This window comes from Tamandua tetradactyla, chromosome 18 (genome assembly GCF_023851605.1).
Source record: "Tamandua tetradactyla isolate mTamTet1 chromosome 18, mTamTet1.pri, whole genome shotgun sequence".
Lineage (NCBI taxonomy): Eukaryota > Metazoa > Chordata > Mammalia > Pilosa > Myrmecophagidae > Tamandua > Tamandua tetradactyla.
In genome coordinates this window covers 37430375-37450812 of record NC_135344.1, presented here as the reverse complement: position 1 = coordinate 37450812, position 20438 = coordinate 37430375, and the positions used below count along the sequence as shown (strand labels likewise).

The 20438-nt window shown below is 40.3% G+C and overlaps 1 protein-coding gene across 1 annotated transcript in view; it reads right to left on the bottom strand.

The window, feature by feature from the left end:
* Window positions 1-20438, bottom strand: part of EPG5 (ectopic P-granules 5 autophagy tethering factor) — a 152860-nt gene that overhangs the window by 62724 nt on the left and 69698 nt on the right. The window contains exons 18-25 of the mRNA XM_077135572.1: window positions 14028-14172; window positions 13618-13815; window positions 13155-13265; window positions 11846-11968; window positions 10734-10900; window positions 9625-9846; window positions 8541-8664; window positions 4052-4196 (exon numbers count right to left, since the gene is read on the bottom strand). Coding sequence (XP_076991687.1) covers window positions 4052-4196; window positions 8541-8664; window positions 9625-9846; window positions 10734-10900; window positions 11846-11968; window positions 13155-13265; window positions 13618-13815; window positions 14028-14172 — 1235 coding nt within the window. The remainder of the gene's footprint in view (window positions 1-4051; window positions 4197-8540; window positions 8665-9624; window positions 9847-10733; window positions 10901-11845; window positions 11969-13154; window positions 13266-13617; window positions 13816-14027; window positions 14173-20438) is intronic.

Sequence of the window (20438 nt, the reverse complement as noted above, 5' to 3'; positions counted from 1 at the left end):
AGGAGTCCTTTATTGTTTGTATTCCAAACAGATGAATTTTAACATTCCAAACAGGTCAAGTAGAGCACTGTCCCTTATAGCTGGTGTTTTTCCACTAGGAATACCACTCTTTGCATAGGATGTAACAAAGATGGATATTCATCACTGGGATAAGATTCCTGACTATTCATGTTAAAATTTCTTTCAAGCAACATTATAGGCCATGACTCCAAAGGAACACTAGGGGTTCTCTTTCAAACCCAATATAACTTATTTTATTAAATGCAATTTTATTGATATATATTATATAGTTATATACCATGCAATCATCCAAAGTGTACAATCAATGGTCCATAGTATCATCATATAGCTGTGCATTCATCATCATGATCAACTTTTTATTTTCTCTTTTGTGAAAAATAACACATACACAAAAAAGCGATACATTTCCAAGCACGCTGTGATGATCTGAAAGGATTTATGTACCTTAGAAAAGCCATGTGTTTTGTTTTTTTTGAACATGGGCAGGCACCAGGAATTGAACCCAGGTCTCCGGCATGGCAGGTAAGAACTCTGCCTGCTGAGCCACCATGGCCTGCCTGAAAAGCCATGTTTTAAGGCTAATCAATCTTGTGGGAGCAACCATTTCTCCTAATCCCTATTTAGTATGATAGGCTGGAAACTTGATAAGGTTATCTCCATGGAGATGTGACTCAATCAATTCTGGGCATTAAACTTGATTAGATGGAGATGTATCTCCACCCATGCTACATGGGTCTTGATTAGTTTACTGGAATCCTATAAAAGGAGACATTTTGCAGAGAGTTCCTTTTGAGAATGAGGAGAGAACCACAGAACTACTACAGAGGGAAAAGAGAACCAAAGAGTCCACTAGCCAGCGACCTTTGGAGATGAAGAAGGAAAACACCTCCTGGGGAGCTTCATGAAGCAAGAGGCCTGGAGCTAGCAAACACCACCATGTTCACCATGTGTCCTTCCAGCTGAGAGAGAAAGACTGAACATCATCAGACTTCTTGAACCAAGGTATCTTTCCCTGTATGCCTTAGAGTGAACATTTCTATAGACTTGTTTGATTTGGACAATTTCACTGCCTTAGAACTGTAAAACAACAACTTTTTAAATTCCCCTTTTTAAAAAGCCATTCCATTTCTGGTATATTGCATTCTGGCTGCTAGCAAACTAGAACACACTTCAACAATCAGTTGTAGAACAGATTTCAGAGTCTAGTTTGGGTTACAATTCTACAATTTTAGGTTTTTACTACTAGCTGCGTCAGGACACTGGAAACTAAAAGAAATATCAATATAATGATTCAGCAATCATACTCATTTTTTAAACCCTACCTTCTTTGTATAACTCCACCACCTCCAGGATCTTTCTCCCACTCTTTAGGGTTATTTGGGCTGTGCCCATTCTAGCTTTTTCAGGTTTGAAGAAGCTGTCAATAATATGGGACAGGTGGATGGAACTAGTTGATGTTCTAGAGAGGTAAGGCCCTCTGGGTTTCAGGACTTATCTGGCCTAGGAACCCATCTGTAGGTTGTAGGTTTCTGGAAAGTAATCATAGTGTATGGAACCTTTGTAGAATCTCATATAAAACCCTAGGTATTCTTTAGCCTTGGCAGGAATGGTTTTGGTTGGCAAACTTTATAGGTAGGAATGTCGAGCTGAAGCATGTATAAAAGTAGCCTCCAGAGCAGCCTCTCAACTCTATTTGAACTCTCTCAGCCACTGATACCTTATCTGTTACACTTTATTTCCCCCTTTTGATCAGGTCGGCTTTGTCAATCCCATGGTGCCAGGGCAAGGCTCATCCCTGGGAGTCATATCCCACATTGCTAGGGAGACTTTCACCCCTGAATGTCATGTTTCACATACTGAGGAGGGTAATGATTTCACATTCAGAGTTGGGCTTAGAGAGAGTTAGGCCACATCTGAGCAACAAAAGAGGTCCTCTGCAAGTAACTCTTAGGCATAACTATAGGTAGGCTAATTTTCTCTTGCTATATAATTAAGCTTCACAACAGCAAACCTCAAGATGAAGTTAAACCCAAAATAACTTACTATGAAAGAACAATCCAAGATAATATAATAAAACAGAAAAAGATTTAAATTAAGAGCATATTTAACTGTAATCACCACTCTGAACCACAACTGAAGATGAAGCCAGCAAAACAAATATAATTCAACAAAAAAAACTTGGTGCCATAAATGTGCAAAACTTGTGAAATACTGGTTAAGTTTTTCCCATAATCACAACATTCAATTGTTTGATATAATCAATATCTAACCTGCTATCATCCAAAAAAAACCTGGAACTTATTATTTAAAAACCTAGGCCTTGGGGGGCCACGGTGGCTCAGCAGGCAGAGTTCTCACCTGCCATGCCAGAGACCAGGGTTTGATTCCTGGTGCCTGTCCATGCAAAAACAAACAAACAAACAAAAACCTTAGGCCTTAATTTTCTTTAGAATTGCAATCTGTACTGATCACCACCTGTGACTTAGGTGGGTAACCTAACCACCTGGCCCCTCAGGATCCGCATCTGCTTCGTGAGGATAACCCTCACAGGATTGTTGTGGGGACTAAGTTAATGAACATGCAGTACTAGAACAAACTAAGAGTTTAATCAATTACTAGTGTAACTCCAGAGAAAACATTTACCCTGTTAGGACAGTGTTAAGGAAATGTAAAAGTACTACTGATAGAAGGACATAAGCAGAGAAGCAGTTAACAGTTTCAAGATCTATAAATCTATTTCTTCTCATTTAACAAGCTCTCAGAATAGAAAATGAGGATCTATGCAATTGATGTGAGGGCAACGTTTACTTGTCTCCTTAAATCTCTGTATACTGTTTAAATTTTTTTCAACAAGCACATGGAACTTTTATAACAATAAATTTTAAAACTATAATTTCTTTCAGGGAAAAAAGCAAGAGAAGGATATTGGAGGAGAAATTTTACAGCTTTAAAGTAGATTTCCAGAACCTTCTTCTTATAGGTGAAATAACTGCAGCCCAGAGAGAGTTGTATTTTTCTCAACTCACACCACTAACTAGATGGTTAGTGCCAGAACTAGTATTCTCGCCTCTCTCTGAATCACTTCAGATGGCATAATGCAATATCTCGGTCAACAATAATATATTTACAATTTTGTGATATGTTCTGAATTTTAAAAATATATTCAGTGATTAAAATTAATAGTTGGCCCCAAATATTGTCCTCTATTATTTTTTCTTAGAAAACATGCCAGCAACTTGCAGGTTAAAGGAGATTTTGTGGCCTGGCACAGAAAACTAACATAATTCACAACATTGTTTCTTTAGAAAAATGTACTGAGGGAAAAAAACAACCTAGAAACTTCAGGAATCTCATCCATATAGTAAGGATTCCAGGTATAGAGAAAAAGAGTTTATTAAAGAAAATGTCAGACTTCTGAATTTTAAAACTGCTAATCAAAAATAATTAAATTTAAAGTTATACTTTACATGTAGTTTGACAGTCAATTAAAATGTATTTTTAAAACACCATAGGAAAAATGAGTCTTTTCCAGACTCTTTTTTAGTTTAGACACATGTATAGCCATGTGTCTCAGTTTGGCCAATGAGACAAACTGGAAAGTCTGTGAGCAGCTTTTTGAGAGAATCCTTAAAAGAGGAAGACTCCCCTTCCTGAGGAGTGGAATGTGATGTGACAGTTTAAGCTCAAGCAGTCTTCTTGGATGCCACAAGTGAGGATAGCTGGGCAGCTAGACAAGAGGAGCAGGGATTCTTGAAGCTACCCTAGTGCTGCTCTGAATCGTCTGCCTCCAGACTTCTTCTATGTGAGGAAAAAGTAAATTTCTATCTCGTGTAAGCCATTACTGTTTTGTAGTTTACTCTCGCTCATAGCCTAACCTAACCCTAAGTAGTAGACAAGTTAACAGTAAATTCCTAAAAAAACAATTCTTGCTGGAAAGATATATTGTATAAACCTACTCTTCAATGGCTCTGATTCAAACATTCGTTCATTCGTTCATTCATTCAAAGGGGCTGATGTTTCTGCAACTCACCCAACAAAGGATCAGTGAAATCCAATTGTACTGACAAACAGCAAGGTGAGGAATGGGACTCAAGCTTGCCCTGTGACCACAGATTAACAGTTTCTTGAAACTCATAATAGATGCGCTCCATGTTCAGATATTCCATCCACAGATCCTAGAACAGAATTACAGTACTTTAAACTTCACAGATGAATTATATATATATATATATATGAAATTACATATTTATTTATAAAGTAAACGGTAAGTTTCAACATGAGGTGTCCTCTCCAAGTTCTCCAGCATTAGGATGAATTACATTTAAAATGTCCAGTCTAACGATCTTAGCAGTGGTCTCAAAACTTTGAATGTAGTACACTATCATCAGAAAAAAAAAATTTTTAAAGTCCCACTAAATATATATTTATAAAATTCAAACACTAATAAACTAAAACTTTCTGTACATTATAAGACATACGTTAAAGTTAGAAATTTTTAAAAAAGAAGTTAAAATAAATATATTGAAAATAACTGAACCTGGATTGGATCAGTTTATACAATTTATAAGAAATACCAGGAGATAGAAAAACCCATTAAACTCTATCATGAATATGTAATCAGCAAAATTCAGACTGTGAAAAAAACTGTATGGACAAACTATATAGTTTCTTCCACAAATAAACCGCAAAGAAAAAACAGGGGATGAGGAAAGGACATACAGATAAAATAGACATTTCAGCCAATTACAAAATGCGGATTCTGATTCAAACAAACAGTAAAAATAAATGAAGAAAAATCCTTTACACCATTCATGAGACAACTGGAGATTTGACCAATGACAATATTTAATATTAAGAAATTACTCTTACCATTTTTCTGATACAAATTCTATTGGGTACATAATTTTTAAAAATTTTATCTTTCAAAAACACATACTGAGGGGGTACAAGGGTAGATCATTGGTAGAATTCTTGCCTGCCATGTGGGGACCCAGGTTTGATTCCTGGCCCATGGACTAACCCCCTCACTCCCCCCAAAATTCAACAAATGGTGCTGTAATAACGGGATAGTCACATGGAAAAAGACCGAAAATGTGACCCCACCATATTGCATACCAAAAAAAAGTTGCAATAAAGGGACAGTCACATGGAATAAGAATGACCCCACCAAACAGCATACAAATATATATATATATATGTGTGTGTGTGTGTGTGTATACATAAATCTTTATGTATGTGTTCCAAGATAGCTCAGGATAATATATATATATGATATATATGATGGGGGAGTAAATGGGGTATAGATGAAACTGGGCACTTGGCACCCTGGGGGGGTAAGTCAATTATACTATTCTGTCAACTTTTCTATATGACTGAATTTTTTCATAATAAAAGTTAAAGTTCATAAAATGAGAAAAAAAAGAAAAGTTCCAATATTCTCTCCCCTTCCAGCAGGCTACCTTGCATATTCTGAACTACATGTATTTCATTTTGGTGAGCACTACATATTGAGCCTAGAGGGCCCAGTCTCTCCAGAACATCAGATAGTTCCATCTCCCTACCTCATATTATTGACATACCCTTCCAACATGAAAAAGTTAGAATGGCCATAGCCCGAACACCCCTAAAGAGAGGGATAGAAAGATCAAAGGTGATGGTGGAGTTATACAGAGAAGATAGGATTTAACTAATGAATATGAATGCTGAATCCTTAAATTGATATCTCTTTTAGTCTCCAGTATCTTAAAGCAGCTAGAAGTAAAAACCTAAAATTGTGGAATTGTAACCCATGCCAAATTTTGAAATATGCTCTACAACGAATTGTGGTGCTGTGGTTTGAAATTTATTGCTGTTTTGTATATATATTATTTTTCACAAAAAAGAAAAAAAAATTGATTGTGGTGATAAAAAATATGTCTTCTAGCCTCCTACATTCTAGAGCAACTAGAAGGAAAAATCTGAGAGGATCATATGGTAGCCCAGGACAAACTCTGGGATCTGTCCTGTAACAACCTGTTGAAGAGTGCTTCGAAAACTATTGCTTTTTTTCTTTCTTTGCTTTGTATATATCTTATATTAAACAATAAAAAAAAGTTAAAAAGAAAAAAAGCACTACATATTAGAATGGTAGACCACCTTTAGAGAAAAATTTCAAATTACCAATGAACACGAAGAACCCTTTTTAAATAGTAATAGCAGGTGACATGATTTTCTTCTTTCTGATTTTAAGTGTTCTAAAGGCCAAGATTCCTCCAAACCTAAAAATATTCCTAGTTTATTAATTAGTACCCAGTCATAAAGTCTTAAATCACCATTTGTCCAAACCAACCATGGCACAAGGCACCCCAGACTCAGACAAGGAATTTCAAAATATAACATATTGCACTGGTCACAAACCTGAATTTCATACGCACTGAACTGTTCAATGGGCAATACCAGACTCTCCTACTGTGTATATACATCTCCTATAAGTGGAGTCACTATGTCTCCTTTCCGCACCTATGCTAAATAACTGTTAATGGAGGCTAATGACCAGAGGAAATACTGAGAATTAACAATGGGTAAGCAGAGATATCTCTGAAACCACAAAAAGAAAATTCAGAGCTTGAATTACAAATAAAAACAAAGAACTGTGCATCAAATGGCAAGCAGAGACTGACTTAAAAAGAAAAGAAAGCAATTAATCAAGTGGATGCTGGGAAACAAGACAAATCTCAGAAACAAGAAAGCCATCATTGAGTTTTAAAAACACCTACCAAGTACATACTGTGTGCAAAGCCTGGGACAAGGCCTTAGGGTGTGGAGTCTACAGAAAGGATGAGTATGGAACTATACTCAAAGATCTCAGGACATTATGATCTCTTCTTTATTGTTCCTACTTCTCTGTATGCTCAGCCTATTATCTACGCCTTAAATGTTATTTCCAAGACTGCCATCTTCAGTCCTCCTCTTAAACTAAATATTTCTTCACCATTAAACCTACATTTTCCTATATAACCTCGTTCCTGAGTTCCAGATCTATATGTCCCTTCCCCACCAATTCCTTAGCAGGGAGCTCTCCTTGAAGCTCTCAGATACTTCCTCATCTAGTATTCCCTATCTCTGTAAACAGCATCTCTAGCTGACCAAATTAGAAATTTGGGAGTCCTTGTATATCTTATCAGTCAATATTCTTCCTCAATATATTTTGAATCCAACCATTTATCCAATCGCTGCTGCTATTACAATGACTTTCTAAACACATACTTCAGAATAAAGTCCAAATTCCTTAGAAAGGCATATATGGCTCTTAGTGATCTGACCCCAATTTACCTCTTTGCTGCTATGTCCCAACCTGCTCCTTTTGAAACATGCCATGCTCTCTCTCACACCATGTCTATGAGCATATTACTTGCAATATCCTGTCTACCACTCCCCAACAATATGCCCTTTCTTCCTTTCAACCTGGCCTACTTCGATTTGCCCTAGGGGGCAATTCAGCTGAAGGATTACCACTCCAGCCCCAGGGCTTTTTCCTCTATGTTCCCATAGCACCCTGTACATTTCACTCAGTCTTTATCAAGTATAATAATTGTTTGTTTAGTTCCCCGTTTGACAATAAGCTCCCTCGTGGCAGGCACTGTCAGATTTCTTCTTGTATCTTTGGCATTAGATACCAAAAGGCACTCAATTCAATGTTCATGGAAGGAAGAGAAGAGAAGAAAAAAGAAGGGAATGGGGAAAGGGGAGAAAGAAAATAAAGAAAACAGAAGAAAGAAAGCCAAGGACAACTACTGGAGATAAAATACTACATACGATGTGGAAGTAGATAGGTTTAAGGATCCAAATTAAAGTCAGAGGTTCCTAATAACATCTCAGTATCGGGGTCAGTGTCCAATAAGTTCAGTCCCTAGAAAAGAAGAATTGGAATAGGAGAGATGTTTTCCTTCCACCCCACTGAAGATGGCTATAGATGTTTAGAAAATTCAAAGTTTCAGCGCATAAAAGGATCACAGACATCTATGGGGGCGAGGGAAAGAATAGCTTAAGACATGTGAAGACTAAAATTGAATGTCTACAGAGGGGAACCAGGGCAGTGACACCTATAAGTAAGACATCTCTGAAGTCAAATAAAGGTGAGTTCCTTATCTACTCTGTACAATTACCTTCATATATAAATTTTGAATCCTTATAAATTCTTATACTGTACTTTTTATGGGAGTAGAGATGATTGCTTAAAAGTATCCAGCTGCTGATAATTTAAAATCAGAAAGAATACAGTCAAAGGAATGCTGTTGTTCGTGAGGTTGTTGAAAACTCTCATACGAGTTCCAAGCCTTTAAGTGAGGCCATAGTAGGTCTGGAGATGCAAAAGGAACATCCCTTTAATATCACTGCTAATAAACTATGTACTCACTGTCAATGACTATCCAAGCAACCACCCATTTCTATAACAATAAGTGGTTTTACCATTTGATTATGAAAGTGACCAATTCAAGTTACAGTCAGATATGGTAAAGAAGATATCTCCATAGTTTCACCTGCTGATTCTGCATCACTTTTGCTAGCCTATGAATATCATAATGCTTTGGTAGAGAAGGGATATAGGTATCTCCTTTTTGAAAATTCTCATCTTCTAGCCATAATATATATACGTTGAAGAGCCTAAAAGATAAAAAAAAATAATATAAAATTTTAAAAGATGTGCAGACAAATGAAGTTTCTTACATATCTAGGAATTCTGGCACTACATAAAAGAAAGCACTTAATATGAAGATGTTTCCAACAAACACCACAATTCTCAAGGGACTCAGTATCCAGCAGGAGAGAAAGACATATCACATAAATAAAGTATGATACAATAACTGCTAAACCAAGTACATGAAGAAAGGGCTCTGAGAACTCTTTTATTAAAATAAGATAAAATACAAGAACAGAAAAAACTGCAGAAAGTGATTTTTAACACAAACAAATTTGGAGCTTTTCTTTTCCTGGTCAATTAACAGTTACAGTGAGTCTTCGTGCTTGGAAAAGTTAAAGGTAACAAACACATTCTGTATCTTTCAGAGAAAATATTTAAAGACATCTTGTAAAATTAATGCATTGGAAGAACTTGCCAACTTTAGGTTAATTGTTGATGTCCTGCCTCAAGGAAACACAAATAAACCTCACAACATGTGTGCATTCTGTTCCCACTTAGAAGGAATAAAACAAAGCCAGAATTTTTTTTTTTTAGCTCTCGATTTTACAGTAAAAACTTAAAAATATATATAATGATGTGTCCTTTGTTCTTATATTGTTTCTACAAGGAACACAGTCTGTTTAGCTAAGATCACTGGTATTTTAAGCAGTTGTCTGCAGCAACAGGTACAAGAGAAGTAGTCTACAACACACAAATTACTGGGCAGGGGACAGGAGGTAACAGAGGTAGATCCAAATTGCTGTTTCACTTCTTAAGAGAACACAAAAGAGAAACATGAGAGAGGTAAACCTGCACCAACCCCCTCCATTGTCAATCCAACAGAGTTTAGAGAATAATATCTAGCAAACTGTAACACAAATAACTACCCCAGCACAGTACCCATGCAGAAACAACATTATAAATAGTAAATAGTGGTGTATCACCTCACAAGTTCTGAGTGCAGTTCTGGTGAAGTCAGGTAGCCAGGGGTGCCAGCAGGGCTCTCGTGTGGCCCTTCACTGCCCTCTGCTGGAATACGGAGAGCCTTACTCGCAGCGTGGTGGAAGTCGGCCACCTCAGTTAGGCGTCTCTTCATTTCTTTCAACAAATTGGTATGAGCAGGGCTTTGAAAAAACTTTCTTCCAATACAACCATCTATGGGTAACCTTAAAAAATACAACCACGGATCTATAACCTTTCAACACATGATACTTTTTCTATTTGGCACATAATGGCAGACAATTAGCAAGTTGATTTACTAGGGCTGTGTATATACAGCTCTAAATTAATACCTATCATTCCTACCTCCAAGGTTATTATGAGGATCAACAGGATGGTATATATGAAAACAGTTTTTAAAAAAGGATGAAATGGTACACAAATTTAGGATACACTTCGAGGTAGAGATCAGATTATAAAGATGGTCCCTGCTTCTAAAAACCTTGCAATCTGTCAAGAAATTAACATGGCAAAGAAGCAACATCCATATGTTTCAAAGGAGTGAGTTAAGGGAATGGGGATGAGCTAGGAATTGAGCTGAGAGCTGATGAACAACTCAGGTAACAGAGGACGGTTCCCAGCTGGCCGGAGGAACTTCATCCCAGCGGAAACACTGGACACCCCCAAACATGGCCCAGCAGGCACCAGACACAGACTGGTCTTTGTTCACACCAGCACTACTCATCACAAGATGCCCTCTCAAGGAGTCCTAGATGGTTCTGTGGTCACATAAACAGCCTCCATTTGGGGCAGTTTTTCTCCCCTTGCATCTCCTGAGGTTCTATGTTAAATCTTGCCCAGACCACCTGAAGTTCTGATCAATTCCAGAATGTTGTGTTCACCACAATGAGTACGGGAATAGTAAAGAGACGGCTGTCATGAAGCTTTCAAACACCAAAAAGGTTCAGGGCAATAATGTTAAACAGGGAGGGAGGGAGGGAGACTCCTATCCCCTGCCACTAAACAATGATTCTAACTAACATTTCACTAGACTCTGAACAGTGCAAAGGAGAAATGGATGTATAGAAATATACTACAATACTCAATGCCATACCCATACTGAGGTCCTGGGCGGTGAAGATACAGGAGAAAGAACTTCTGCCAAATGAGTGGAAGGAGAGGGTGATCAGCAGGTGTGACCAGAGCCTGGTGGGCCCAACGGTAAATCAGCAGCCTCTGCAGGGATGGGACAATGGGGAGTTTCAGCTGGGCCTGGGCTTTCTGCAAAAGAAGAGTAGCTTTGAGCAGCCATGAAATGAACACAACAGCAAACCCGGTTTGTTCTCTCTCGGTGATCCAACGGAAATGCCAAATATTTTGTCTTCAGTGCAGTAGGAAAACATAACCTACTTCTTCAAACCACTGTGTAAAACTTTAACCTCCTTGATAGCAAGAAATGTGGCAGCTTTTTTTCTGTCAAAACATTTCTCAGACTCCAGAACTGAAATGGGTCTTCAGAGTCACCTATCTGACCTAATTTTTATCCCTGAAATTCTTTTGCATTTAAAATGCTATAGTGCAAAGGAGTTGAATGATACAAAAACCAAAGGTAAAATTTTACCGTCAATCTTTATCTTTTGAAAATTTAAATTTTAAAAGAACTTTTAAGAATGATAAATTCTGTGACAGGCTCTCCAAAGACAAAGTCTATACGTAGAACACTAAAATAGAAGGTCTTTAACTCTAAAGCCTTTTTCCAGTATTTGTCACTCTTTAGTGCACCTAAGAATCAGCTAGGCAGTTTTTAAAGATAAATTCCTGGGTCCCACTCCAGACTCAGAAGACTCAGAATCTCAGAAGATGGGATCCAAAAATCTGATTTTTAACAAGCTTTCTAGAGGATTCTGATACATATGGGACAAAGGGGACATTGCTTTAAAACAATGGCAATCACCTTCACACATGCAATGCACACAGCCTTGAATTATTAAGTGGTGACTCTCGATGCTAAATAAACCTTGGTAAAGAAATATATGCTCTAACTATACATTTTAAAATGTTGGTTTGGTTATTGTACTTTTGAAATATTTGCAAGGTTATTGTACTTTTAAAATATTTGCAACAAAAGAAAAAAAGATCATAGACATTAAAACGCTGTAGATGAATCTAGCAGTATCAAAATAAAAGCCACCCTCTACCCCTTAAATACAGAACTGCTATTTGTACCTTCAGAGCTTGGTCAGGGGTAAAACCAGAATTTATAACCAATTCCCCTTCAACAACTCTTCGAAGCTGGGAGTCTTCTTCAAAGATAGATTCCACGTTCAGTACTGTCCAAGCAAACCAGACCTACAATGACACCAGGAAAAGAAAAGAAAATGAGAAGCTGGCTCGAACTGAGAAAACATATCCTTATAATTCACAAATTAAAATCTTTTCTTTCACAGCTCTCAGTCAATAAATATTCATAGCCTCTAAAATTAACACTAGTATAATCCCAAATATTTTATACCTATCCCCATTCTTGTCACAGATAAAAATTTAGATAAGATCACTGAAATATGTTAAATTCCTTTGGTAAGGCTATTTTGGTTAAAAAAAAAAAGTATGTGCATTCAAGCAACAATTATTACTGGGCAGGTTCTGTAAGCACAAAGACAAGAAGGAGAGTCAGGCACGGCTCAGCCTTTAAGAAGTCTTCTATTAGAAGAGACAAGACTAATAGAAAAGCAATTAAAATGTGAAATGGGAAGTGGTAAGTACTGAATCAGGGGTGGGAATAAAGTACTATGGGAAGGCAGTGGAAAGAGGGCTGGATCCCAGTGGGCAGATCAGAGAAGGCTCCATATAGATATTAGAGGAAACAGCATGCCTAGAAAAGGAATCAGCTAGCCAACGGCAAGGAGGTGGAAACACCAGATGTATCTAGCTAATAGTAAGGAGTTTAGTTCAGCTGGATTACAAGAAGTATAAAGAAAAGCAGGAGATAAGACTGAGATGACAGACTGAAGGATGTTACTATTGGCTTGAGTGATGAAATGGAGACATATTCTAGACACACGGTCTAAAAGGTGGTAATGATAAAAATAATGCTTCTAACGATAATAATAAATGTCCAAATCATAGTAAGCAGTTACCATGTGCTATGCATTGTTCCAAGTGCTTTACAAGTAGGTGTAATCATTATCCCCATTTGACAAGTAAGGAAACTGAGTCACAGAGTCACAGAGGGGTCAGTGAGATGTCCAAGGCACAGCTAACAAATGGGAGAACCTAAATTGTAACCCAGGCCATGTGGTTCCAGTGTCCATACCCAACCTCTTGACCACACTGTGGGGCAGGCTCTGCAGTCAAGCAGAAATGGCAATAACACAACTTTGACAGAGGACTGTTGTGAGAATTAAATGAAAAAGCAGTAAGTGCTAAATAAATGTTAGCCATTTATAGGTTACGAGTAATATTTTTGTAAAGATAATTTTAAAGTTTACGAAGATAATGCATGGCCCTAGAACTCTGTCTTTAGTGGGCTTCCTACCTGAGTGGGTGTGGCTGAGCCCTCCACGAAGGAAGGAGTGATGTTGCCTGCCACAATCCAGCTCACCAAGGAAGAGAGGAGACTCCGGTCGCAGTGATAACCCAAAGCATTCTACAGATGTGGAGCCAAAAGAGGAGTCTTTAAATAAACCTTAGGAATGAACTTTTCAAGAATATCAGAAATTATCTTACAACAATGATCTATCCACGCACCAGCAGTGATAGTCCTAGACAGTTCACTACAGTGAAATGGAATGAGCTGGGCTCTTCTGAGGGTGTCCTTTCCTTGGACTTCATTGGAAACTGCACTAGTGGACTATGGTTATTGAAATAAGACAACAATAGGGCAAAGCTTTAACAAGGCAGTGATCAGAGTAGCATTGCGAACTGTGCATTTGGGGACGCTTTATAGAAGGGCTATTATTTAGCTGGTGACTTAAAGATAAATTCTACAACAGGTTTACCTTGTGCTGCTGGTAGAGTAATTTCTGCACACAGTCTTCCTGCATCAGCTGAAAAGCTGTTTTACACAAGTGGTCCATGAGGAAGAGGATGGGTTGTTCTCTGTACCAAAGGTGTTGGCTTATAAGAGCCTGAACCCAGAACTCCAATACAGCAACAGGGCCCACTTCGTTGGGCTGAGTGCTGATAGATATGTGAGTCTGTGGAGAAAAGGTTCAAGTGATTTAAAAAGTAATAGCCAGACTTCCATTTCCAAAACACCAACAAAATAACATCTCCCTGTATCGTGAAGCCCAAATCTACTGACCTTGGCCAAAAAAGCCCTGAAACAATGAACCAAACATAAATGTGCTAATTGTCGAGGTGTAGGCTGGGAAGATGGGTATGTCCAGAGACTTGCTAGAGACCTGACCTGGATCATGCTGTTGAGAAGCTTCACGTTGTCCCCGTGGCTGGCTCCCATCAAGTGCTGTGCTACCTTCTGGGTGACCTGCTGTGTGACATACTGAGGGATGCCGCTGTCCAAGTGCAGAAACAGGAGGAGGTGTGACAAAAACCTGTCAAGCATACAGGATAAAACACTTGAGCTTCCAAACAGGAGTCACCAGAATTTCCAGTGGCTACTTTTAAAGAAGCAAAAAATACCAAATTGGTCCCATTTCTAGACCAAGAATACATTTAGGGATTTTAATAAATCTTCAGGAATTTCAGAAGAATAAAATCTTCAAATATAAATGTAGTTAAAAGAAACTGTACTTACTTTCACAAGTATAATAACAGATCCAAGACACAAAACCAAATGCAACATAAAGATCATTAGAGGATAAACACGTGAAAACATCACTCATTATCCTTCCTCTATAAAAGCAGAGATATTTTAAAAATTACTCAGCAAGAAAAAGTGATCAGAATTTATCTAGAGATATAAAACTAATCTGGATAGGACTAAGGTAAATCAGAATACTGGGTAAAAGATATGCCCCATATTTTCAAACTTCAACCTCTGTGTGAGACCTAGGGGACAGATGTTTATTTGGTGCAAAATTTATATTGTGGGTCACACATTATCTAATTTAACTCGTATGGTCAGTTAACTTGAACACCATAATTACATGGAATCTTAAATAGGGTGTGAGGTCTTGTTAGTTTGTACAGGTTAGTGTGAGGCCCCGATATATCCCAGAGTAATTTGGGAAGAGAATAAAAAAGTATTTTCAAAGTTCCCTTGGGGAACTGGGGAGAAAGGAGGAAATATTCAACTTCCCCACCTGGGGAATTCCTGATATTCTTGCAAGTGGTGGGGACAATCAATTCAATAGGTTGAGCCCTCGAACTTGGGCTCGCCCCTAGGAAGCTTATTACTGCACAGGAGAGGCTAACCCTACTGATAATACCCCAGAATACCTCTTTTGTTGCTCACATGTGGCCTCTTTCTCTAAGTCAACTTGACAGGTGAACTCACTGCTCTCCCCGATTACATAGGAATGTCTCCTAGGGGTATAAATCTCCCTGGCAATGTGAGACCTGACTCCCAGGGATGAGCCAGAGTTCACGGGAATGGGAAAAGAGGGAAGAGAGATGAGACAAAATAAAGTCTCAGTGGCTGAGAGATTTCATACGGAGTCAAGAGGTTATCCTGGAGATTATTCTTACACTTTATATAGATATCCTTTTTTAGTTTATGGTGTATTGGAGTGGCTAAAGGGAAATACCCAGAACTACTGAACTGCGATCCAGTAGCCTTGATTCTTAAAGAAGCCTATATAACTATATAGCTTTTACAATGTGACTGTATGATTGTGAAAACCTTGTATCTGATGCTCATTTTATCCAGCGTATGGACAGATGAATAAAAAAATATGGATTAAAACATAAATAAATAATAGGAGGGACAAAGGTTGAAATAAATTGGGTAGATGGGAGTCCTAGTGGTCAATGAGAAGGAGGGGTAAGGGGTATGGTATATATGAGTTTTTTCTTTTTCCTTTTTATTTCTTTTTGTGGATGGATGCAAATGTTCTAAAAAATGATCATGGTGATGAATACACAATTATATAATGATATTTGTAAGCCAGTGATTGTACACCATGTATGGAATGTATGAATGTGAAGATTTCTCAATAAAAATATTTTTTAAAAAAAGAAGGAAAAATAAGTAATGGGGGAAATAAAGGGTCTGAAAGACAATGGGACTGAAAGACAATGGGTCAATGAGAGGGGGGGTAATGGGTATGTGACGTATGAGCTCTTCTTTTTTTATTTCTATATATGAGTTTTTTCTTTTTTCTTTTTATTTCTTTTTCTGGAGTGATGCAAGTTCTAAAATCGATCATGGTGAAGAATATACAATTATGTATGATATTGTGAGCCACTAATTGTATAATATGGTTGGACTGTGTGTGCAGATATTTCTCTATAAAAATGTTTAAAAAAAAAAGAGTACATGGCAAAACTCTTAAGAGGCTGATCAAGGCACAGGTATCAAACTAAAATAGGGTGGTCACTGGCCTAGCTGGAGAGAGTTTGGTCCCATGCAATCTCAAATAACCAAACTGCAATTTTCTTTAGAAATAAAAGAAAATTAACCCATCAACATTCTTCTTTAAACTAGATTTAGCTAAATGTGGTGATTTAGATTAGGGGTCAGCAAACATCTCCTATAACGGGTCAGAGAGTAGATAATTAGGTTTTATGGATCATATAGGCTGTGCTGCAACTACTCATCTCTGTCATTGTTGAAAGCAGCCATATACAATACATAAACAAATGAGCATAACTATATTATAAAAAAACTTAATTACAAAAATAGGCAGCAGGCCAGATTGTCTGTTTTTGTCAACCCCTGATTTAGATGAAAACAAGTAAATGGCTCTAAATAATTAACCATGAAGTCATCAAAAGGGAACTATGCAGAAAGAAGTCCCCATTTGAAATTTTACTGTAATACTTCAATTCTTAGAGGTCAATATTTTTTCTTCTTATAATTGAATACTGCTTTGAAGTTTATATAGTCGCATACATGTTACTTGATGATGTTTTATAAGAACCCTGCAAAATAGCTCTTACTGTTCAATTTAATAATTGCGGAAATTGGGGCTAAGCTCTACAAAATTATTTTCCTAAGGTCATACAAGTATAAATAGTAGAGCTGAAAGTAAAACACAGTTCTAAATTTAGGTTTAGTGGTTTGTGTGGATAAGTGTCCCTATTGAAACTCACTGATATGTGTAGAGAGCCGCTTTCCGGGTTTGGCCTAGTGGACACGCTGCAGCCTGCTCTAGAGTTCCCCCCGCCCATCGAGTGAGCCAAGATGGCGCTCACATCCTGCTTCCGCAAATGACGCACACGCCCACCAACCCTATCTTCCAATCACCTCTGTATACGTGGCACTAACCTATTGGGTTTGGGCACAGTATATAAGAGGTTACCCGGACGGGGTGGGTGGAGACGACCCATAGGGAGCCGTACCTGACGGCCGCACAGAGGTTGTCTCCCCGCGGGGTGCTTAGGCCCGCGTGGAACCTGTAACAGAGAATGCAAGCTTAACTCCAGTAAAGGTCTGTGCTTACAACTGCTACGTGTCTTGGATCTGTGTTTCTCACCAGCGCGGATTTGTCTGCGTCTCTCTGTCTCTCCTCATTGTCTCACCCGCCGGCCGGGGGCTTGACGCTGAGCGAGAAGTCGCGGACAAGTGGTGGCCCGTACGGGGAACCCTTCTGCTGCCTTTCCCCGAGCTGGTGAGGACGTGCTTCTTGAGTTCGCAGCGGACTTCCCGCGCTTGATCACCGCGAGAAGGTGAGTACTTCCCGTTACGTGAGAGTTAAGGGCTGTGGGCGTTCAGGTAGCCCCAGTGACTCGGGAGAGCTCCCCGAGTGGTTAAAGTACAGTGCCGACTGCAAGCATGGGGCAGTCAGGAAGTTCACCTTTATTACCCCCTTTAAAAACCCTTTTGAAGCAGTGGGGTATCTCGGTTAGGAAGAGTTCCCTCCTGCGGTTCTTAGACGATGTTGTTACTTTTGCACCTTGGTTCGCCCACTCCGGGAGCCTCAGCCTGCCTTCTTGGCTGAAACTTGGTAATGACATAGAACGGGCGCGCCGGACGGGCCTTTGTATGGACCCGATCCTGGTCCCTATCTGGGAAACCGTCCGTGCTTGCCCTGAGGCAGAGTCTACTTCAGGCCTCAGTCCGTCTTCCGCCCTGCTGCAGGCACGGCACGCGCTCCAAGAAACTCAGTCAGCTTCGTCTGCGGACGGCTCCTGTAAGGGCAAGCCGCCGGAGTCAAACGCTAGTTCAGACACCTCTGACTCAGAGTCAGATGGTGATGAGACCGAGGGTGCAGACGCGCCTCCGCTGATCGATTGGGGGAGGCCCCCTGTCTCACCCACGCAGCCTTCCGCCCCGCCAGCGCCTGCTGCAGGGACGCGGCGGCTTCCGGTGAATGGTTTTGGTGATCTCGCCAAAAACCCTCACCACGGGCTCCCTCTGGTGGCCGAATCAGGTAATTACAGTGGCTGCTCTCCAACTTCTAAGCGCTTGTTAAAAAGAATGGGATATGTCCCCGGCAAAGGCTTAGGAGCCTCATTGCACGGGCGCGCAAGGCCTATACAAGCTGTCTCCAATTCTGATAAACGAGGCCTGGGTTTTTCCTAGGGGCCACTGAGGGGAGATTCCCACCCACACCTATAAAACTAAAATGGAAGACCAGTACCCCGGTGTGGGTGCCTCAGTGGCCATTATCACAGGAAAAACTCTCAGCATTGCATACTCTAGTGTCTATACAGCTAAAAGAGAGCCATATCATTCCCTCCACATCGCCTTGGAACACACCCGTATTCGTCATAAAAAAGAAATCAGGCAGATGGAGATTGTTACATGATTTAAGAGCCATTAATAATTGCATGGAGTCCTTAGGACCTGTTCAGATGGGGTTGCCCCTTCTCTCAGCTCTGCCAGAGCATTGGTCTATTTTCATCTTAGACATCAAAGACTTACTAAAGAAACAGAAAGGGGGAATAGGTCACGGCCTGTCCCCAAAGGCTCAACTGTCTATAGCCTTGTTTACGTATAATTTTTTAAATGAAAATTCACTAGGAATGACACCTGCTCTTCAGCACACCACTCCGAGTCCTCCACATAGAGGTCTAGTTCGTTGGAAGGATGTCCTGTCAGGACAATGGCAAGGCCCTGACCCAGTGCTCAGCTGGGCCAGAGGCTCTGTTTGTGTTTTTCCCCAGGAGCCAGGACGTCAACCAGTGTGGGTTCCGGAAAGACTGGTGAGAACCGTGACATCGCCCGAGGAGGCCACGGAGCTGTTGCCTAAAAAACCAACAAGCCTTCAACCTGAACCATCAGATCAGGCCTCCAACTCTGCTGATGACGGCGGCGACTGACGAGATGGCAACGAAAACGCCGGTCACCCTTCGATTGTTTAGAAGGGGGACCAGTTTTAATAACCCCCGTTGCCTTCGACCTTTCCAAACTGGGCGAGACTGTACAAAGTCTGTGGAACCGAGTCACCTCATGGTTCTCTTGGCCCAATTTGACTACTTGGATTCTCGTGGCAGTGGGACTATTAGTGGGCTTAGTCACTGTTAAATGTTTGTTAGAACGCTTGTTCCAGACACAGCAGCAACTACGTGTTTCTACCATGTTAGCTATGTCTTCCCAGTCAAATGTGGGTGTGCGTCCCTCCTCGATAGATAGCCCGTCTGAATCACCTGGGGCAAAGCTCTTGTCAGCAAGGTTTGTTGCAGGCTCCCTGGCCACTACCCGTGTTTAGCTAGGCACCAGAGGCTGTTAATTTTGCGCGCCTAGCCGCCTCGACGGTGGAGCTGCGGCCGCAGTCCTGGCCAGACTGGGCTTGGCTCTAGCCATTGCACCGAGGCCTCCGCAGCGTTTCCTATGCCCTGGCTGTCGCTCTCATAATCCCCGCTTGACCCAGTTGCGAGGCGAAGCACTGCAGGGAGGAGTCACGTGGTATCCAGTTCACGGACTCTCCGGTCTCTATATGAGGTGAGCATTCTGGTCGGTGCCAGAGGCTCCGTCGTGTGATGACGCGAGCCTAGTCCAGACTCCCCAAAGCACCAAACTATGTTGTGAGCCACTCAGGCCCACGGGAGCACCATCATCAATAGAGACACTGGGTACAAGAATACGGTCTACGGACCATGCCTCTTATAAAAACAAAAAGGGGGAGATGTAGAGAGCCGCTTTCCGGGTTTGGCCTAGTGGACACGCTGCAGCCTGCTCTAGAGATCCCCCCGCCCATCGAGTGAGCCAAGATGGCGCTCACATCCTGCTTCCGCAAATGACGCACACGCCCACCAACCCTATCTTCCAATCACCTCTGTATACGTGGCACTAACCTATTGGGTTTGGGCACAGTATATAAGAGGTTACCCGGACGGGGTGGGTGGAGACGACCCATAGGGAGCCGTACCTGACGGCCGCACAGAGGTTGTCTCCCCGCGGGGTGCTTAGGCCCGCGTGGAACCTGTAACAGAGAATGCAAGCTTAACTCCAGTAAAGGTCTGTGCTTACAACTGCTACGTGTCTTGGATCTGTGTTTCTCACCAGCGCGGATTTGTCTGCGTCTCTCTGTCTCTCCTCATTGTCTCACCCGCCGGCCGGGGGCTTGACGCTGAGCGAGAAGTCGCGGACAGATATGATATTTAAACTGTAATTATAACTCATATTAAATGAAGTCATAATATTTTTAAAAATATGATTACAGAAATGCATATGTAAGATATTTTCTAAAACATATTACTGAGAATTGTTTTATCAGAAATAAAATCAATTTTAATTTGTCATTTAAAACAC